The following is a 23,252-nucleotide window of genomic DNA, read 5'->3' on the forward strand; positions in this document are numbered from 1 at the left end:
GGGTTCCACACCATGCATTGTATAATTATGTTAGTGTTGTATCCTGCTACTTTGCTAATGGCCTCTGGCTGCTTTCGAGTAAGTAAATGTGTGTAACACCACTTAATCCCTCTTTTCCAATAAAATTTGTACATGGTGTTTGTATCACCTAATGATCTAGAGACTGATACAGTAAGTACAGTGGTTACCAAGAAGAGTCACCTAATGATCTTAACAATGAGAGGTAGCTACAACAAGAAATTAACCAAGGTACTCGAAATCATCCACTAAATCTAACATCTACTCTCGTAAAGTTGCTACTGTGCAGCACAGTACTAAAAATTAAAATATTTAAACCTCTCAAAATTTAAGAAACCCTTGCGAGACGATGGACTATACCTTTTATGCAGCATGGTACTGAAAACCCATTGCAAGAGCACAAGACAATGGACTAATGTTAAAATAAAAAAAATAGAAGAGCATAAGACCTCACATGATAGTAGAGCTCTTGCTCATCACACCATTCGATCAGTCCAGGGCAGTCATCAATTAATATATTTTGAGGCCTAAACAAAAGCTTCTCTTGACGCAAGACAAATAGTTTAGGACAATGGGCAATATATAAGCTCCCGAGAGAACAAAGATTTTCCAGTCCCAACAAGGATTCCAGGTTCTCACAGTAACTGATATCAAGAGTCTGCAGCTGAGAAGGTTCGTTAGATGCTGAAAGCTGGAGACCAATTAGAGCTGAGTTTATTATCATTAGACTTCTGACAGAACCAAAGTAAGGGATTCGTCTAAGTTTGTTGCAGTTTCTTACAGTGATGCTCTGCATCTTTGGGCAATCTGAATCCTGGAATTTACACCAGTCCTGTAGTTCGCACAGACTATCAAGTTCTAACTCCATTAGGGCAGGGAATATTGCCTTCATTAACTGGCACTTGTTGTTATTACACTGACATAGTAAAGAATCATGATTCAACTTCTTGATCTCTGAAATTCCAATAAGCTTAAGGCATCTCAGGTTCATCAGATTTCCTATGCCTGTAGGGAGCTCCGCAATGCTATGGCAGTTCTGCAAGCACAGTGTGTCCAAGTTATGGAAGTGGCAAAGTGGATGCTGGGACCAGTCATTGAATTGAACGGAGAGTTGGAGATATCTTAAACTGAAAAGATGGCACGACTGAATGGAGAACTCTTTCCAACAAGTGGATACGATCAGTTTCTCAAGGCTGTAAAGATGACATATTGATTGTGTCAAGTGATTCAGATTTTTGCCAGTCAATGAATCACAATTCCTTATATTGAGATAGCGCAAGAGCTTCAGATATTGGATTGCAGCTATGCAGCCACTATCTTTACATGAATATAGTATAAGAGCTCTCAGATATGTGTATATGCCAATATTGTAAAATGTACATTGTTTTAAAATTAAGGTGCGTAAATAATCTATTTTGAACAACTGAGAACGTCGACTTTGTGTAGAAAGTATGTATTCATGTTTGTTTTCGGGCAAATATGCTAGAAGTCTTGCTGAACTCATGGGATCTTGCACAGGATCAGGTCGTGCTTGGATCATGGCCTCCAAGGCAATGCCTAGCAACGCAGTTGAGCTTAGCCCTAGGAGCTCAAAATCAGACACCTGGGGTCGATGGCTGGGCCTGGGTGTGGACCTATGCCTCCATCTAAATGGCTCAGATTCAAGCCCAAGAGAATTGTTTATCCAAGAGATGAATAGATCACGAGACTTAGAAATGGGGATAAGTTCAGAGTGCCCCCTCTGTGTATTTTGTTTCGATCTGCCCCTGCCTAACCAGAGAAATAAGTGCTGAACTTCATTTTGCATGTAAAGGTTACCTTCATCAACAGCTACAGCAGAAAACAAGCAGCTGGACAGAGATTTTGCAAGGTCCCAAATCATGTCATGCAGCCTAAACAATTGAAATGGCAAGGAAGACTCTGTCGTTCCTTTGTGAAAATTTTCAACCAATGATCTTATGTGCAGCTCATAAAAGCTAACATCAGTGTCGAAGATCTCCCCACTAGAGATTTCAACTGGTGATCTTACACGTGACTTTTTCAAGTAATTGTGACCCTCACGACTGACCAAATAGTATGTATCCATTTCGATCAGTGATCTTTCATTCAACTCATCAAAGTACTCACCAGCGACCTTCTCTAGTGTTTTGCATCCTGAAGGCTGTACATAACCATGAGCAGTCCATAAGTGAATCATGTCGTCCTTGGTAAAAGGCTCGCCTTTGGGATATAAAGCACACAGCAGAAAACAAGGCTTCAGCCTTCCTGGCAGCCGATGAAAGCTCAGTCTAAGAGCCGACAAGATCTCTTCATTATTATCTGAATATTCCCAAAACTCACTATCGGATATTTCCATCCAAGTCTGCATATCCATCTTGGACCGCAACAGGCAACCTATGGATTTAATTGCCAATGGTAAGCAACTACATTTCTCCATAATTTTCCTACCTACCTGAACCAAAGCGGACTCTTCATGGATGTTTCTATGGCCAAAAGCATAGCATTGGAACAACTGCCAGCAGTGATCTTCAGGTAACAAGCCAAGCTCGAAGTGAGGAATGGTCTGCAGAAGTTGTGCTACCTCTTTGCTCCTAGTAGTCACCAGGATTGTCATAGTATCAGCAAACTTGAGTGAACAAAGAAAATCTTGCCAGCAAATTTGCCGTTCATTCCATAGATCATCCAGAACAAGGAACACTCTCTTGTTTAGTACTGTTTGTTGCAGAACATCATGAACGACGCTAAAATTGTTGTATGTACATGGTTGTCTGGACAGAGACTCTGTGATTGCTATCGCCAGCTTGCGTAAATCAAATGTTTCGGGGACATGAACCCAACTCAGAAGGTCATAACTTTCTTGGACCTCGCGGTAAACCATCTGTGCCACCGTTGTCTTGCCAATGCCCCCCATTCCAACAATTGGCAAAACATGAATTCCTGGGCACTTACTGTATGATTTCACCAACTTTACAACATGCTCTTTTTCCTTGGTCCTACCAAAAACACAGGATTCATCCAGAAGATGGCTAGTCACTCTTGATTCCCACGTGGAGTCCCTCCCACTCCAAGTGTTTCTTTCGCCATCCTCCTGTCCGAGGTGCAGGGCTGCTCGATCTCCAGTGATCTCCTCGAATCGGCGTATGATCTCCCCAATTCGCTGCACACATATGCTGATGGTTATTTGTCAGTAAGCAAGTAATTTGGAGAAAACACAGCAAGCAACTACCACCTTGCTGATGTCACCATCCTCGTCCTCTGGCCTGAGCTGCGCGGCAGTTTGATCTGTATGGATTTCCTCAAACCACCTCGTGATATCCACGATTCCCTGCAAATAAAAGGTGGTTATTTGACATTACACAAATAATTTAAAGGAAATGAAACAAGAAACTGTATCACCTCACTGGTGCTACCATCGTCCCCCTCAGGTCTGAACTGAAAGCCGGCTCGATCTGTGGAAATGCTGAACCTACGTGTGATCTTCCTGATCATTCTCTGGAAGCAGGTAAGTGTCAGAATACAGTTGCGTTTGTCTCTGCCCCGGGGAAGCAAAATCTATGGGAGATGCAGAAAAATGCAAAATCATTTTTTAAGGTGCAGCCAAACTAGTTATTAAATGCACATTACCTTTTTAGTTTGGAGATTTGGCAAAAAAAAAGGGGGTAACAATACAATTGCAATGCACCCTTCTATATCTAAGGAAATATAGAGGTATTTTGATTATTAGATGAGTGTGTTATGTATTACTCCTAACAAACTCTTACAGCTACAATAGTTTAGTAAATAATAACTACAAAACAATTCCGGATATTGGGGAAAATTTTGGTTTAATAAATACTAACCAATGGTAAATTGCTAAAAAAATTGAGGGAAATGGTAAATTGCTAATAGGTTGCAATATTGGACGAATCAAATATTCTAAATTACATTTGCATTGCCTTACTGGCTTGCTGCAGTACTGTTTGCGATTTTGGTTACTTCATTCAAGATTGCCAAGAGAAGGACGCCCGATCTCGGTAGCTTGTTCTTTTGACGAGGTAGAGAGCCGAGGCTGGGATCAGGAGCATAGGCATGTGCCTGAGCCCTAGCCTGTATAGGGGAGCGGAAGTGTAGAGTTGGAGTGGTTGAAACATTGCTTGGCATGGTCTTCTGTGAGATTCGCGAAAGAGTAGGTGGCATTTAATGCGCGTCTGCTGGAGCAGTTGGCCGAGATCGAGCTCGGGCGAGGCAGAGATTTCTCCTGAGTCCGAGGCTTTGATCGGACGTTACATGTAGTCACGCTCGGAGTAGTTGAAACAGTGGTCGGAGTGGGGGAGCAATGCCCCGTATTCGCGCCCCGTGCATTGTCGTGGGCGGTAAAGGTAGAATAGACCGTAGTTGTGTCGTCCTTTGTTGACGTTGGCACCCTCAGCGGGGCAAGTGGACGTACGGACACACATTCTTGAATCGGAGTGGTTGGGCGAGGCGGGTAGCTCCGGAGCGTCGCCCAAGACGCCCTCGGGCGAATCAAAAATGCGCTTCTCGCCCGAGGCCGGCCTCGTGCGAATCGGAATGTGTTTCCTGCCAGAGATTGACCTCACGCGAGTTGCAACTTGGTCTCCCGCCCAAGGTTGGCCTCAAGCGAGCCGTGACTGTGTCTCCCATCCGAAGTTGGCTTCAGGCGTAACTGTGGCTCTCACCTAGGGTTGGCCTCGAGCGAGTCGCAACTTGGGTACCTCAGACCTTGGTACAATCAGGAGCGTGTTTGCTTATGACCCCTTCTTACTCAAGCGTTTAGGGATTTTAGGGTTGTGGTCTAGGTATCCCTAATTATGGTTCCTGACACTAGGCAAGCAATAAATAAAGTGAGAAAGTTTAATTGAGATGGAAATGCATACTCCAGTCAACGACTTTAATATTTTACTAAGGTATCAAGAAGCTCATGAGTCCCCCTAGTCCTTGTTGAAGTCTCTCGCATGGGCCAAGTTCTCAGTCATGTAAATCCACGGATAGCATCTGGGCCTTTTCCACTCATAAGTGGATGTCCCATATGGCCTCTTCTGGACCGACCCCTGCCATCTTCAATATCAACCTCCCGGGCAACCCGTCATGGGTCATGTTCCCTCCACTATATGGTGGCAGCCACCCCTTACTACAAGTCCCTCTGAGTTATAGGTGTACATTTGGGTCGGGTCTAATGGGCTGGCCCGAAGCACGAAAAAAGCACAATCCATGCACGGCACGACCCAAAATATTTTAGTGTCGGCACGAACCGGTATATCGGTCCGGGTTTGGACCAAGGTCGCGGCCCATGGGCAGGCACGAGCACTGCCCATTTAAGGCAGGCAAGAAATGGCCCATATAGAGGCACGAAAAGGCACATATATTCATTAAAACCACACTTCATTCCACACTTTCATGTACTTCATAAAGAACACAAAGGTAGATATAATGCTAGTTAGATGTTTTTTGTAGCTTTGAATTAGAGTATGCGATGTAATTTTACTTTTGTTATTAACATTAGATAATGGATTGAACTTACGAACTTTGTATAGAGTTGATTATACTCTTTTTCCTTCTAACAAAATGATTTTTAAACAAGGTAGTCATTGCATAGCTCTGGTAACTTAATACAAATATTGAGTTTGGTTTTGGTCAAATTTATTTGTCTTATCTTTTATTTATTTTATTAAATTTGTTTTGAATTTAGGGCTCTGATGTGAATTTTGGGCCCTAATGTGAAGTTTGGGCCATAAATCTGGGCTTTTTGTAATTTCGGGTCGCTCGAAAATGAGCCTAGCACATTTAAGTAATTATGTGTCAAGCCGTGGGCCGGCCCAGCACGGCCCAAAATTTAAACGAGATGAACCGGCCCGAAATTTAAACGGGTCAAGCCATTTCGGGCTTGGGTCGGGCCCAGCGGCCCGAATGTACACCTATACTCTGAGTACATCAGCGATGCACTTAAGTACTGAGTGATAATAGATATGCAAACTTCACTAAACACTAGGCCTAAACCTAGAGCAAGCGCATAATCGATGTTCTAACTAGCCTAAACACCTCATAAAAAGCACCTATATTAATCCCCTGATATTTTCCTAAGCACTTTTGGTGGCTAGAGAATAAATGGATGAGCCTCAACTCTCCACATATTTCACTCAGTTATAGCACATCCTTAGCCAAAATGGAGGTGTATAAATAGCCCCAACTCCAATAACTAGTCATTACAACTCTTTCAGGAGTGTCAAACCACATGGTGCCCTATTTAGTTCAGTTCAGCAAACATCAAATCGCGAGAGGGGGAATCACACCATTATTATCGAATCATACGACGCCCCTGTTTATTTAGTTCATTGAGCGTCGAACCATTCTCTACCTTGTTTCAACATGTCATATTTTCATATTTTAGCCATAACTTTTAACTCTAGACTCTAGTTTTGATGATCTTTGACTCTTTGAAAAGATAATGAAAAGCTCTACGACTTACATATGAAGTAATGTCCATTTGAGCATATCAACAATCATGAGAAAATTTCAAATCATCCACCTTTTTGTCTCTACTTTAGTGGCCTCAATTTTGTTGATGTTTTGCATCTAGGCTTCTACTTCTTAGTGTCTTAGAATTCTTAGAATGTCTTGTAAGTATTAAACATGGATTATAATGTCTTGATTGAGGTGTTATCATTCGAACCATCACTTTGCCTAAGTCCAATTCCACCTTGCGTCCATTTGAAGTGTACCTTGTATACTAGCAAACAACATTATTCAAAATGGTCTAGTTGTTCATCAAACACCAAAAATCCAAACTTAATGACCCATAGGGTCCATTTTTTATAGGGTGAAGTTCTCTCTATTTAGTATCGACATAGCATCAAATCATTGATCGTTAGTATAATGGTTGGCTTGTAGGCAACATCGGACTAATGGGCTCTACTATTCACCAGGGAGGCCCATTATCAAGTGCATGGGAACATTTAAATGTAGGAATTAGATGGTCCTATGTGTGTCATCAGATTAATCCAATGGTTTAGGGAGCTCTCTGGAAACTTTCTCGACAACATCATATTACATAGGGCATTAGTGTGATGACCCCATCAGACTATAAACTCCACTAACCATTGGCTAATCCAACATCTAGTATCTAACAACATGAGCTCTATGAATAATAACATCAGACTAATGGCTACAGAGGATGTAAAACATAATATATATAGTCTGGTGTATGGAGTTATAGGTCATTGGTTTAATATTATGACCCCATAATCTTCCTAGTGAAAGGCTCCCAATGGCTAGCTCATTTGGGGTTATAATATATATAGCCTTGTTCTTCATCCAAATTAAGTTTGAGAGATATCTAGTACATTTATATTGAGTTGTTGCACCTAGTAGTACTAGTGGTTGAGTTGAGACGTGGTTTTCTTGTTATTCATAGTGGTCATCACCATGTAAATAGCTTGAAGCAGTTTGGTAGTCGTTGAAGAGGAGTGATGATTGTTTTTGTCTCTAGTCGGTTCATATTATTAGAGGTATTGACCCCATCTTGATGAGCGCAAAGGGACACTCTAGTGGAATTGGGGCTAATTTGAGGGCACCATTTTGAATAGTTCTTGTAGTATTCTTGATGGGTCTAGCTTGTCACACTAGTTAGCTCATGAACCATGAAGTGGAGGCTCAACATAATGAGGACGTAGTGGTACGGAACCGAACCTCATGGATATATCATTCGTTTTCTCGTGGTTTGATGTTTGATCATTACTCTCGTGCTCACTTTCATACTTTGATTGTGAGTAGTAGTAGTCATTTGCGCTGAGCTAGAGTGATAGTTGTAGTGATTAGTTTAGTTGCTCTCTTTTTTATAGCTCTCTAGTGTAGCTCTTGTTGATGTACCTTGTGTGTTGTTATGAATTAGACTAGAAATCAAGCTAGTAGAATTGTATAAGGGGTTGCTTCTGGATGAATTAAAGCTAGAGCAAGTAGTTGCTATTAAGACTTTATTTTTGTATTAATCAATTTTTTTATTTAGCATTGTGATTTTGTAGAATTGTTTTATATACTATTCATCTATCTAGTCATCTACTTTTAGCTATGTAGACTAGCCAATTATACAGGAAACTAATCACATACCTAATATTATATGATTTCTTATTCAGATAAACCAAACAATAGAAAATTGCATGTTTCTTTTTAACGTTCTTTGTTTGTTGAATTCTCTCTCTTTTAGACCCATTGTACTTCTCTACCCGTTTCTATGGTACACTTACCTTGTTTTTAATTAATTTATTTATACTGTAAGGGCGAAAGCCCCTCCATTTTTTTTTCAAAAAATGGTAAATTGCATAGTCTTGTTCACATTAAGAGAATATTATATAACTATATATACGGTGTAATGCTAATACGAGTATCCAATGCGACTTCATGCATGGAGTTGACATACATCAACCAACTACTCTACTAGCATATAGCTCAGTCTATCACTACGATCCTGGTGAGAAGAAGGGAGGGATCGACGACGACAACGGCAACACGAGGGAAGGGATTGACGGCGGCGGCGCGAGTGAGAGGGAGGGGGCAACGTGGAATTGAGGGGAGGAGGAGGCTGGCGGCAGGGAGGGAGAGGAGGAGAGTTGATGGATAATCTAAATAATATTGTTCATTGAATTTGAATAAGGGTGAGAGAGTTATCTAGCGATCTAAAACGTTGGTTTTAATAGTGTGTTAAGTTTGGATGCAATTTGTTTGACGGATTTAGTGGAGGTTCCAGGTTGAATATGATTTGGTTGGGTGGTTCTATAAAGTTTAAATTGATGGATTATATAGTGGTAGGTATAGATTCACATGTCAAACTTAATTAGTTATTTTTGTCATACTAAGTCAAATCTCTAAAGTTTTGATAATTTTTGTAGAAAATATATTAACATTTTTTTCATGGTATCTTGTTGCTTGGTCGGTTTGTAGCAGTAGGAGACATTAAAGCGAGAGAAAGTACAACAAGAAACTGTGTCACCTCACGGATGCCATAACCTTGGTCGTCGTGGTGGTGCTTCCGCTTGCACGAGGTAGAGGCGCCGCCGCCGGTGCCTTCTAGTCTTTGCACGCGCCGCCGGATCAGCTCGTAACGGTAGTCTTCTAGGACGTCCTCGGCGTCGCGAGCGACGACCGTGATCTCTGCGATCCATAGCTTCACAGAACTGTCCCGGATCTCCCTCTCCCCAGCGTCATCGATCGTGGCCTGGATCCTCCTCAGCAGCCGCTGCAACCGATGCACGTCTGCGGAAACCGGCTGCTGCTGCCCTGCACGGCGAGAAACAGACGGCGCACCCCGGAGGAGGTCGAGCAGCTTGGTCGCCGACGACAGTAGAGACGCCACCACGCCACCGCTCGCCATTCATGAACCATGAGCAGCGAATGTTTCTTCCACCGTCGACGTGGTCACGTGGCAATAATGTAAACACCACTCGCCACGTTTTGGATCAGTCGTCGATTAGTCAACGGACAAGTCAATGAAGGTTGGTGGAAGTGGAACGAACTGTGGGACAAGATAGGTCCAAGGATTTTTTTATCACCCATTAGCGTGGCACACTCAAGGCCTTATGTTTCGGATCTTAGTTTGAAATTATTTGGATGAATTCATATTTGTTAAAGCACTATAAAGCATAAATAAAATTATAAAATAGTTACTACATGAACGATCCACACGGCGAAATAATATGGTGTCCACATAGCACATTAAATCTATACTAGTCGATTGACCGTGCGTTGCGACGGCTCACAACAATACCTAGGAGTGGATATCGAGCTGGTTCGGCTCGACTCGACTCGACTCGAGCTGGCTCATTAAGATAACGAGCAGGCTCGACTCGACTCATTATGTTAACGAGCTAAAGATCCAACTCGGCTCGACTCGTTTGCCGACTCGAGCTGGCTCGTTTAGCTCGTGAGCTAGCTCGATAATACCATGTCTAGTGTCTACGAACGGATATAAAAACATGTAGCAAAAGAAAAGAAGGAGATCTATTTGGAAAAAAAGAATAGAGTTTGCAACTTAAGGTTCCACACTCAACAAAAAAACAAGATTAACTATAATAGAGTAGAAGATTAACTATTTTGGATCGGAGATTATTGTGATTTGACTAATTACTCCAACTCGTTTGGCTCGCAAGTCAGCTCGCGAGCCAGCTCGGGTTGGCTCGTTATCATAGCGAGTTGAAATACAAGCTCAACTCGTTACAAATTATAAACGAGTCGAGTCGAGTGAGTTAACGAGCTACGAGTTTTTCGTCCAGCCCTAATAATACCCACGTAAATTATCAACCAAAAAGATTTTAAGATTTTTTATTGATTATCTCCGCTCTCCGCATAATATTTTTTTTATTTGACTAACTGATGTTTTGTTTACTCCATTCAATATGTCTTGGTACAACACGATTAATAAAAGGAGTGATTAGAAGAGAGTTCACAACGATTGACTGAACGAACAAAGATTATATAATGACATAATTCCACCATACAGAGACCAAATAATAAGAAGTTTGTGAACTCAAGTTTATAAAATAAGTCACATGAACTCAAACTTATAAAAAACATAGATCAAAATATGGAGAGGTTGCTAAAGTCAGGCATCAATAAAAAATGGATACGCTCCATACAAATTATGGTACTTCGTAGCAATTACTAACGTTTAAAACCAACAAATAACATTTCTTTTTACTGTTAGCCTGACAAATCATTGCTGCTCAATCTAATTCAGCAACCTCAAACACCATGTAGTCCATTGCGTCAATGTAATCTCATAAACGACCTAATGCATGCAAGAGTCAAGAACACAAGGACCGAGCACCCTGTGGTAGTGCCCGCATGGATCTCCAAATCCTAACACATATTTTGAAGGATCCATGAGCCATCATCAGAAGAACACTAATCATGGGCAGACAATAAATAAAGTATTAGCACACCCAAATTATGTTCAGCCCTTAGCACAACAAAAAACTAACACCCAAAACAACAGAGGAACAACACAATAATTTTTGCAATGACAGAAGGATGGGTGACAGATACATAGAAGTGGTAGAAACATACCGAGTCGACACCGTGGTAAGGGAAAGACCATGTGGACAGACGATGCCGAGCCACCGAACGGGTCATGGGCGGGGGCAGTAGGTTGGGGAGGAAGAATACGGCGAAGGCCGAGAAGACGAACGAGACGTCCAACGACGACGAAAACGATGGTGCAAGCATGCTGTGAAACGTTCTCGTGGACGTGCAATAGCCACTGTGCGGGTCTGTGTCAGGGCTAGTGTCAGGAAATGACATGTAGACATGCGATGCTGAGCCATCGAACGGGTCGTGGGCGAGGGCAATAGGTTGGGGAGGAAGAATGAGGTGAAGGTCGGGAAGACGAACGGGACGTCCAACGACGACGAAAACGATGGTGCACGCATGTTGTAAAACGTCCTCGTGGACGTGCAATAGCCAATGTGCGGGTCGGTGTCAAGGCTAGTGTCGGATGAATACGGGGAGGAGGCGCCTGCTCCCACACCCTCTGTCGAGAATGGGGTGGCACGGAGGCGGAGGCATGAGGGGAGAGAGAAAAGAAGCAGGATGACGATAGAAGTGGTGGTAACTCAGGCGAGGACCATCATTATTGTGCGGAGGTATAGATGGTCAAATTGCCCGTTTCTGGCGGGCCGGCCCGAGGCACGACCCATTTAATAGTGCTTGGGCCAGCCGGCACGAGCGTCGTGCCGTGATTGGGATGTAGCCTCGGCCCGTAGTGCTGGCTCGGCCTGGCACGATTATATTTTTAATTTTACAAAAAAACGTATATAGATATGTATAATTTATATCCAATATTAAAAACACCTGAGCATGATGTTCTACTGGTTAGACGGCTCCACCCAGTGTCATTTGCCCTTCTTCCATCAGGCTGTGGGTTCAAACCCCACTATTGCACCGATTTTAACATTTTATGATGATTTAACCAAATGGTCTGATGGGCTAACGGGCCGACCCGGCATGGTTAGCAGGCCGACGTGCCATGCCTGGGCCGGAGCTACGGCCCATGGGCATCGAGCCTAGCGGGCCCGTGCCGGGTCACCAATTGACTATCTATATGCGGAGGTGTGGTATGAGACATGCGGGTTGGTTGCGCGGAGGGAACGAGCGTGCAACGAGTTAATTTGAAATAGATATGAGGAGTTATTTGTAAAAATATGACGCGAGACGACCGTTCAAACTGATGCTTTAATATAGTAAAGATAAAGATTACTCGCATATTATATAAACACTAGAACATGATGCGCCCATACGGGACGTTTTTTTACAGTTTATGACGATGGATAGACCTTTACAAAAACTACAAATTCTTGTATGTTTGGACAATAAAAGTATGTCAAATTTTTAAATGATGTTAAAAAACCTGTAACAACTAAGCTCATATCAACATGCAAGTTTCTGCATTACAAGTATCAAACAACCGATCTACACATTTACAGCCCTTCTTTTTTCAAAAGGTTGTTGGTCTCATAATTATTGACAAATTGAACAATCACATGGTCCTAATACAAAATTACCTTACTTTGTCTATAAAAAATGAAAAAGTACTATTTGATGGAGCAAAATATACATAAGATAGATGACCCGTGCCAAAAATGAATCCAGGAACTTGAAACAGAGGTTTTGCAAATGAAATTCAACGATACTACAAATAAATGTATTGTCCACTTCGCTTGTCCATGATGAGAACTTTGAGAACAATACTACAAAGAGAGATACGCTCATGTCAGATGATTTGCCTCATTGGAATCTAAAGGCTCTATACATAGATGTTTAGCAAAGGTACGACTAAACAAAAAAGATCCAACTGAATTTATAAATAGATTATTACATTCATTTATTTACTTTTGGTAACCTAAATTGGGAACCTTTATCCAGCATATAATTTTTAATCCCTTTAAATCAGGCGATCTACCATCTGAATCACGCCATGTAAGGACAAAAAACTAACCTTAGAGTATCAAATACACATGAATGCATGAGAAATTATTTAGTGTCCCAAACTTATTTAACTGAATTTAATACTAATCTTGAAAGTCGCCTAGAGGGGGGTGAATAGGGCGAATCTGAAATTTATAAACTTAAGCACAACTACAAGCCGTGTTAGCGTTAGAAATATAAACGAGTCCGAGAGAGAGGGCGTAAAACAAATCGTGAGCAAATAAAGAGCGAGACACGATGATTTGTTTTACCGAGGTTCGGTTCTTGCAAACCTACTCCCCGTTGAGGTGGTCACAAAGACCGGGTCTCTTTCAACCCTTTCCCTCTCTCAAACGGTCACCTAGACCGAGTGAGCTTCTCTTCTTAATCAAACGGAACACAAAGTTACCGCAAGGACCACCACACAATTGGTGTCTCTTGCCTTGGTTACAATTGAGTTTGATCACAAGAAGAATGGGAAAGAAAAGAAGCGATCCAAGAGCAAGAGCTCAAATGAACACAACAAATCTCTCTCTCTAATCACTAAAGCTTTTGTGTGGAGTTGGGAGAGGATTTGATCTCATTGGTGTGTCTTGTATTGAATGCTATAGCTCTTGTAAGGTGTAGAAGTGTAGAAACTTGTATGCCATTGAATGTGGGGTGGTTGGGGTATTTATAGCCCCAACCACCAAAAATGGCCGTTGGAAGTGTGCTGTCGCATGGCGCACCGGACAGTCCGGTGCGCCAGCCACGTCAGCAGACCGTTGGGGTTCGACCGTTGGAGCTCTGACTTGTGGGGCGTCTAGGCTGTCCGGTGGTGCACCGGATAGGTCCTGTAGACTGTCCGGTGCGCCTCCCGCGCGTGCTCTGACCTCTGCACGCACTGTAGCGCATTGAATGCGGTTGCAGTCGACCGTTGCGCGCGAAGTAGCCATTGCTCCGCTGGCACACCGGACAGTACGGTGTGCACCGGACACTGTCCGGTGACTCACCGGACAGTCCGGTGAATTATAGTGGAGCGCCCTCTGAATTTCCCGAAGGTGAAGAGTTCAGCCTCGAGTGCTCTGGTGCACCGGACAGTGCGGTGCGCCAGACCAGGGTGCCTTTCGGGATGTCTTTTGCTCTCTTTGTTTGAACCCTTTCTTGGTCTTTTATTGGCTTATTGTGAACCTTTGGCACCTGTAAAACTTATAGACTAGAGCAAACTAGTTAGTCCAATTATTTGTGTTGGGCAATTCAACCACCAAAATCAATTAGGAAAAGGTGTAAGCCTAATTCCCTTTCAATCTCCCCCTTTTTGGTGATTGATGCCAACACAAACCAAAGCAAGTATAGAAGTGCATAATTGAACTAGTTTGCATAATTGTAAGTGCAAAGGATACTTAGAATTGAGCCAATATAAATTCTCATAGGATATGCATGGATTGTTTCTTTACATTTTCATCATTTTGGACCACGCTTGCACCACATGTTTTGTTTTTGCAAATTCTTTTGTAAATTCTTTTCAAAGTCCTTTTGCAAATAGTCAAAGGTAAATGAATAAAATTTTGGGAAGCATTTTCAAGATTTGAATTTTTCTCCCCTGTTTCAAATGCTTTTCCTTTGACTAAACAAAACTCCCCCTCAATAAATTCCTCCTCTTAGTGTTCAAGAGGGTTTTAAGATACCAATTTTTGAAAGGTGCTACTTTCTCCCTCTTTTGAATATAATAAGATACCAATTTGAAAAACTTCTTTAAAATAAGAGGTGGTGGTGCGGTCCTTTTGCTTTGGGCTAATACTTTCTCCCCCTTTGGCATGAATCGCCAAAAACGGATACTTTGAGTGAAATATAAGCCCTCTTACTACTTTCTCCCTCTTTGGTGAACAAAATATGAGTGAAGATTATACCAAAGTTGGAGAGTTGCTCGGAGCGACGGCGAAGGATGAGTTATGGAGTGGAGTGGAAGCCATTTTCTTTGCCGAAGACTCCAATTCCCTTTCAATATACCTATGACTTGGTTTTGAAATTCACTTGAACAACACATTAGTCATAGCACATGAAAGAGATATGATCAACGGTGTAATAATGAGCTATGTGTGCAAAACATCAAAAGAAATTCCTAGAATCAAGAATATTTAGCTCATGCCTAAGTTTGTTAAAAGTTTGTTCATCTAGTGGCTTGGTAAAGATATCGGCTAATTGTTCTTTAGTGTTAATATATGCAATCTCGATATCTCCCTTTTGTTGGTGATCCCTTAAGAAATGATACCGAATGGCTATGTGTTTAGTGCGGCTATGTTCAACGGGATTATCCGCCATGCGGATTGCACTCTCATTATCACATAGAAGAGGAACTTTGGTTAATTTGTAACCGTAGTCCCTAAGGGTTTGCCTCATCCAAAGTAGTTGCGCGCAACAATGACCTGCGGCAATATACTCGGCTTCGGAGGTAGAAAGAGCTACAGAATTTTGCTTCTTTGAAGCCCAAGACAACAGGGATCTTCCCAAGAACTGGCAAGTCCCTGATGTGCTCTTTCTATTAATTTTACACCCCGCCCAATCGGCATCCGAATAACCAATTAAATCAAATGTGGATCCCCGAGGGTACCAAAGCCCAAACTTAGGAGTATGAACTAAATATCTCAAGATTTGTTTTACGACCGTAAGGTGAGCTTCCTTAGGGTCAGCTTGGAATCTTGCACACATGCATACGGAAAGCATTATGTCTGGTCGAGATGCACATAAATAGAGTAAAGAGCCTATCATCGACCGGTATTACCTTTTGATCGACGGATTTACCTCCCGTGTCGAGGTCGAGATGCCCATTGGTTCCCATGGGTGTCTTGATGGGATTGTCATCCTTCATTCCAAACTTACTTAGAATGTCTTGAATATACTTCGTTTGGCTAATGAAGGTGCCCTCTTGGAGTTGCTTCACTTGAAATCCCAAGAAGTACTTCAACTCCCCCATCATAGACATCTCGAATTTCTGTGTCATGATCCTACTAAATTCTTCACAAGTAGATTCGTTAGTAGACCCAAATATAATATCATCAACATAAATTTGGCATACAAACAAATCATTGTCAAGAGTTTTAGTAAATAAAGTAGGATCGGCCTTTTCGACTTTGAAGCCATTAGTGATAAGAAAATCTCTTAGGCATTCATACCATGCTCTTGGGGCTTGCTTGAGCCCATAAAGCGCCTTAGAGAGTTTGTAAACATGGTTAGGATACTCACTATCTTCAAAGCCGGGAGGTTGCTCAACATAGACCTCTTCCTTGATTGGTCCGTTGAGGAAGGCACTTTTCACGTCCATTTGATAAAGCTTAAAGCCATGGTAAGTAGCATAGGCAAGTAATATGCGAATTGATTCAAGCCTAGCTACGGGTGCATAGGTTTCACCGAAATCCAAACCTTCGACTTGTGAATATCCTTTGGCCACAAGTCGGGCCTTGTTCCTTGTCACCACACCATGCTCATCTTGCTTGTTGCGGAACACCCACTTGGTTCCTACAACATTTTGGTTAGGACGTGGAACTAAATGACATACCTCATTCCTAGTGAAGTTGTTAAGCTCCTCTTGCATCGCCACCACCCAATCCGAATCTTGTAGTGCTTCCTCTACCCTGTGTGGCTCAATAGAGGAAACAAAAGAGTAATGCTCACAAAAATGTGCAACACGAGATCTAGTGGTTACCCCTTATGAATGTCGCCGAGGATGGTGTCGACGGGGTGATCTCGTTGGATTGCTTGGTGGACTCTTGGGTTTGGCGGTTTTGGAACTTGTTCATCTTCCTCATCTTGATCATGGGCATCTCCCCCTTGATCATTGCTCTCCTCTTGAGGTGGCTCAATTTCTTGATCTTCTCCTTCATCATTTTGAGCCTTATCCTCATCTTCAGTTGGTGGAGATGCTCGTGTGGAGGAAGATGGTTGATCTTGTGCATGTGGTGGCTCTTCGGATTCCTTAGGACACACATCCCCAATGGACATGTTCCTTAGTGCTACGCAAGGAGCCTCTTCATCACCTATCTCATCAAGATCAACTTGCTCTACTTGAGAGCTGTTAGTCTCATCAAACACAACGTCACAAGAAACTTCAACTAGTCCTGAGGACTTGTTAAAGACTCTATATGCCCTTGTGTTTGAATCATATCCTAGTAAAAAGCCTTCTACAGTCTTAGGAGCAAATTTAGATTTTCTACCTCTTTTAACAAGAATAAAGCATTTGCTACCAAAGACTCTAAAATATGAAATATTGGGCTTTTTACCGGTTAGGAGTTCGTATGATGTCTTCTTGAGGATTCGGTGTAGATACAACCGGTTGATGGCGTAGCAAGCGGTGTTGACCGCCTCCGCCCAAAACCGATCCGAAGTCTTGTACTCATCAAGCATGGTTCTTGCCATGTCCAATAGAGTTCTATTCTTCCTCTCCACTACACCATTTTGTTGTGGCGTGTAGGGAGAAGAGAACTCATGCTTGATGCCCTCCTCCTCAAGGAAGCCTTCAATTTGAGAGTTCTTGAACTCTGTCCCGTTGTCGCTTCTTATTTTCTTGATCCTTAAGTAGAACTCGTTTTGAGCTCGTCTCAAGAATCCCTTTAAGGTCTCTTGGGTATGAGATTTTTACTGCAAAAAGAACACCCAAGTGAAGCGAGAATAATCATCCACAATAACTAGACAGTACTTACTCCCGTCGGTGCTTATGTAAGCTATCGGGCCGAATAGGTCCATGTGTAGGAGCTCGAGTGGCATGTCAGTCGTCATGTTGTTCTTGTGTGGATGATGAACACCAACTTCCTTCCCTGCCTGACATGCGCTACAAATCATGTCTTTCTCAAAATGAACATTTGTTAGTCCCAAATGTGTTCTCCCTTTAGAAGCTTGTGAAGATTCTTCATTCCAACATGTGCTAGTCGGCGATGCCAGAGCCAGCCCATGTTAGTCTTAGCAATTAAGCAAGTGTCGAGTTCAGCTCTATTAAAATCTACTAAGTATAGCTGACCTTCTAACACTCCCTTATATGCTATTGAATCATCACTTCTTCTAAAGACAGTAACACCTGTATCTGTAAAAAGACAGTTGTAGCCTATTTTACATAATTGAGAAACAGAAAGCAAATTGTAATCTAAAGAGTCTACAAGAAAAAAAATTAGAAATGGAATGGTCAGGAGATATAGCAATTTTACCCAATCCTTTGACCAAACCTTGGTTTCCATCCCCGAATGTGATCGCTCTTTGGGGATCTTGGTTTTTCTCATAGGAGGAGAACATTTTCTTCTCCCTGTCATGTGGTTTGTGCACCCGCTATCGATGATCCAACTTGAGCCCCCGGATGCATAAACCTACAAAACAAGTTTAGTTCTTGATTTTAGGTACCCAAATGGTTTTGGGTCCTTTGACATTAGATACAAGAACTTTGGGTACCCAAACACACGTCTTTGACCCCTTGTGCTTGCCCCCAACATACTTGGCAACTACCTTGCCAGATTTGTTAGTTAAAATATAGGAAGCATCAAAGGTCTTAAATGAATTGTTAGAATCATTTGATGCCTTAGGAGCTTTCTTCTTAGGCAATTTTGCATGGGTTGATTGCCTAGAACTAGATGTCTCACCCTTATACATAAACGCATGATTAGGGCCATAGTGAGACTTCCTAGAATGAATTCTCCTAATTTTGCTCTCGGGATAACTGGTAGGGTACAAAATGTAACCCTCGTTATCCTGGGGCATGGGAGCCTTGCCCTTAACAAACTTAGACAATCTTTTAGGAGGGGCATTAAGTTTGACATTGTCTCCCTTTTGGAAGCCAATGCCATCCTTGATATATGCCAGGGCGTCTCCCACTATAGAGCATGCTTCTAGCAAATTTAAACTTTTCATTTTCTAAGTCATGCTCATTGATCTTAGCATTAAGTTGAGCTATGTGATCATTTTGTTTTTTAATTAAAGCTAGGTGTTCATGGATAGCATCAACATTAATGTCTCTACATCTAGTACAAATGGAAGTATGCTCAACGGTAGATGTAGAGGGTTTGCAAGATTTTAATTCAACAACCTTAGCATGTAATATATCATTGTTATCTCTAAGATCGGAAATTGTAACATTGCAAACATCTAATTCGTTAGCCTTAGCAATTAATTTTTCATTTTCAATCTTAAGGCTAGTAAGAGAGACATTCAATTCTTCAATCTTAGCAAGCAAATCAACATTATCATTTCTAAGATTGGGAACATCACAAATATTTGAATCAACCTTAGCAATTAAATTAGCATTCTCATTTCTAAGGTTGGTAATAACATCATGGCAAGTGCTTAGCTCACTAGATAGTTTTTCACATTTTTCTACTTCTAGAGCGTAAGCATTTTTAACCTTAACATGCTTCTTATTTTCCTTAATTAGGAAGTCCTCTTGGGTGTCCAAGAGTTCATCCTTTTCATGGATAGCACTAATCAATTCATTTAATTTTTCCTTTTGTTGCATGTTTAGGTTGGCAAAAAGGAAGCGCAAGTTATCCTCCTCATCACTAGCATTATCTTCATCACTAGAGGATGCATATTTAGTGGAGGATTTAGATTTCACCTTCTTCTTTTTGTCGTTCTTTGCCATGAGTAGAGATGGCAATGGGTACCCGAAACCCGAAACCCGATGGGTTTTTACCTCATTAGGGTACGGGTTTGGGTCAATTTTCATACCCATGGGTTTGTTAATGGGCATAAATGTATACCCGACGGGTTCATGGGTACGGGTTTGTTCCTATAGTACCCAAACCCGTGAACCCGTGGGTTTTTTAAACCCGACCAAACCTAGTGCATATTGTCATTTTATTTTATAAACGAACAACAAACTTGTTATCTACCTATTTACTTCCTAATTTTTATCAAATAGTGAATGTATAAGTAGTTGGTGATAGTGTTGCTTGCTTGCTATTATAGTTATTACTAGCGTTATATATGTGCTGGATGTATAACTTAGTGCAAGGTAAATTGATTATACAACTTATTATTTGTATTTAATTCTCTCTACTAATATTTTTTATACCAAATCATGAACTCGTTGTTCATTACATAAATTTTGGACCATGATCTCATTAATCATTACAATACTTATTGATTATAAAAAGAATAAACATATTGGAGATAAAAACCCGCGGGTAACCCATGGGTACCCGCAAACCCGATGGGTACGGGTTTGGGCAAAATTTCAAACCCGTCATGGGTACGGGTTTTTTAATGGGTGTAAATATTTTTCACGGGTACGGGTTTGGGATAGCAAAACCCGGCGGGTTTGTACCCGTTGCCATCTCTAGCCATGAGGCACTTGTGGCCGACATTGGGGAAGAGAAGACCCTTGGTGACGGTGATGTTTGCGGCGTCCTCGTCGGAGGAGGAGTCGGTGGAGCTCTCGTCGGAGTCCCATTCCCGGCAAACATGGGCATCGCCGCCCTTCTTCTTGTAGTATCTCTTCTTCTCCTTTCTTCTCCCCTTCTTGTCGTCGCCCCTGTCACTATCACTAGATAATGGATATTTAGCAATGAAGTGACCGAGCTTACTTGGAGCGGAGCTTGTAATCTTTCCCCCTCCTTTGCTTGAGGATTTGGCAGAAGCTCTTGATGATGAGCGCCATCTCCTCATTGTCCAGCTTAGAGGCGTCGATGGGTTGTCTACTTGATGTAGACTACTCCTTCCTCTCCTCCGTCGCCTTGAATGCGACCGGTTGTGCTTTTGACGTGGAGGGGCCATCTAGCTCGACGATTTTCTTTGAGCCTTTGATCATCAACTCAAAGCTCACAAAATTCCCTATTACTTCCTCGGGAGACATTAGTGTATATCTAGGATTTCCACGAATTAATTGAACTTGAGTAGGGTTAAGGAAAACAAGTGATCTAAGAATAACCTTAACCATTTCGTGGTCATCCCATTTTTTGCTCCCGAGGTTGCGTACTTGGTTCACCAAGGTCTTGAGTCGGTTGTACATGTCTTGTGGCTCCTCCCCTTGGCGAAGCCGGAAGCGACCGAGCTCCCCCTCGATCGTCTCCCGCTTGGTGATCTTGGTCACCTCGTCTCCTTCGTGTGCGGTCTTTAGCACGTCCCAAATCTCCTTTGCGCTCTTCAACCCTTGCACCTTATTATACTCCTCTCGACTTAGAGAGGCGAGGAGTATAGTTGTGGCTTGGGAGTTGAAGTGTTGGATTTGTTCGACCTCCTCCGAGTCGTAATCCTTATCTCCCTTCTTTGGTACCTGCACTCCATACTCAACAATATCCCATATGCTTTTGTGGAGTGAGGTTAGGTGATGCCTCATTTTATCACTCCACATAGAATAGTCGTCGCCTTCAAACATAGGTGGTTTGCCTAATGGAACGGAGAGTAATGGAGTGCGTCTAGAAATGCGAGGATAGCGAAGGGGCATCTTATTATACTTCTTGCGCTCATGGCGCTTTGAAGTAGTGGAGGCCGATTCCGAGCTGGAGGTGGAGGGTGACAAAGAGTCGGTCTCGTAGTAGACCACTTTCCTCATCTTCTTCTTCTTGTCATGTAATACCCAAAAATGTATACAATGAGACTATAAGTTGATCTCCTTATTTTGTGTGCCATCTAATCATTATAACAAGAGAATAACTATAAATAAGAATGAGTAATTAAAACAAATAACACTTAAAAAAATATGCATAATGCTGGGATTTATTGTGTGTGTGCATTTGGTGACATAAATAAACCAACATCCAAATGGAAGATTTAATACCTACTTTGAATAAATAGAATAGAAGGAGAGAAATACTATAAAGTACAAAATAAAACTTACTAATAAAAATTCGTATTGGCAAGTTCAAATTTAATATCTAACCCAAGGACAAATTTGCCACAAAAAGAATTTCTTTTAGAGTTGAAGCTTTGAATTTGTAAAGGAAGAAAAGAATAATAAAAAAAAGGAAAGAGAAAGCAATTTTCGGCCAAGTGGGCCTCAATTCCCTCCTGGCGGGCCCTTGGGGGCCAGAAACTTGGCGCGCTGGGAGCATAGCGCACTGGCTTTCTGCCGTGCGGGGCCCACTCCCCAGCCTCCCGGTGCCGTATGCGTCATCTTCCAGGTTTGACCGGGGTATGCGCTGTGGCTTCACGGTGGGCCCTACCGGTCATCTCCATCTCCATCGCGTGGCGTAGGCTCTGGTTGCACACCGCAACAGACGGCGCTAGAACCGGTCGTTTCTGTTTCCCCCACCAAAATCGGACTCGTTAATCCATGCCTACATATATGTGTGAATCGAGCTCCTCCTTTCCCCCATGAACCGTGTGGGCGAGCCTCGAGGGAGCGTGGAGGGAAACCTTGGCTCCTGTACGGGAGAGGGCCACCTGTGCGCTATGAATTTCTCGCCGATGGAGATCCTCTGCCGCTGGGCCACTACGCTCCGTGGTTGTGCTCCACCACTTACGTCCAGCTCTCGTTGATCGACCTGGGAGGATGCGCAGCGCACACGGATGTTCGTCGCAGCTTCGCCTGGGTGGATTCATTCTCGGCGCGGCTGGAATTTCTCACCGATGTGAGCTCTCCGCCGCCAAAGCTTCACCTGCCGTGGGCGGGCCTCGTCACCACCTCGCACTCCGGTAAGAAGCCTCACTATGATCCACCATATTGCACTCCTCGAATAGCACTGATCGGATTGGAGTTTGGGGCACGGGGCGTCTGTGGACCGAGCGCCGGTGGTGGGCGCCACCATTGTGGCTGATGCGCCTGACCGGAGTTTTGGGGGTGGGATGGTAGAAAGAAGACAACGTTTGGGGCCGTTGATCTGCGATTCGGCGCACACGATTAGATCCAGGCGGTGTCTTGGCTTCGGGCATCGTGGACCGTTGATCGTTCATCGAGGGGAGGAGATTGATTTCGGCTGCATTGAATTCGGGCCCTCGGATCTTGATCCAGTGGCCGTTATTTCAATACCGGTTCGGGGTTAATACGTTCTAATCGTGGCCGTAGACTTGTGATCCAAGGGATCAAATCGCTTGCCAGTTCGTTGTTTTAATCTGAGCTTTTCATCTCAGATCCGACAGCCATAGATCACCAATACCCCTTCGACTTTGTAGATTTATACATGAGCCCCTGACAAAAACACAAATCAACCCGCGGTCCATAGATACTGTGCACTGAGTCTAGTAAGAATTGCGTTGGGGCCCCTGGCTTTTCCAGATTTTGGCGCCCAGTCCGGAGAATTAGAAATTCAGTAAAAGTGAATAGAAAATGATTTTTAATGTGAAAATAAATACTAGAATATGTTTAATTCATAGAAAATCCATATGATGTCCAA

At 42.7% G+C, this 23,252-nt stretch overlaps 1 protein-coding gene across 1 annotated transcript; it reads right to left on the reverse strand.

Annotated features, from left to right (window-relative positions):
* Positions 1–93: 93 nt before the first annotated feature.
* On the reverse strand, positions 94–9,473 carry LOC103654516 (putative disease resistance protein RGA3). Its single transcript, XM_008681344.3, has 4 exons — positions 8,999–9,473; positions 3,415–3,510; positions 3,248–3,343; positions 94–3,175 (listed from the first exon to the last, which is right to left on the reverse strand). The coding sequence occupies exons 1-4, from the start codon at positions 9,377–9,379 to the stop codon at positions 437–439; spliced, it is 3,312 nt and encodes a 1,103-aa protein (XP_008679566.1). The 5' UTR covers positions 9,380–9,473; the 3' UTR covers positions 94–436.
* Positions 9,474–23,252: the final 13,779 nt, after the last annotated feature.

Source organism: Zea mays, chromosome 4 (assembly GCF_902167145.1).
Source record: "Zea mays cultivar B73 chromosome 4, Zm-B73-REFERENCE-NAM-5.0, whole genome shotgun sequence".
In the NCBI taxonomy this organism is placed as follows: domain Eukaryota; kingdom Viridiplantae; phylum Streptophyta; class Magnoliopsida; order Poales; family Poaceae; genus Zea; species Zea mays.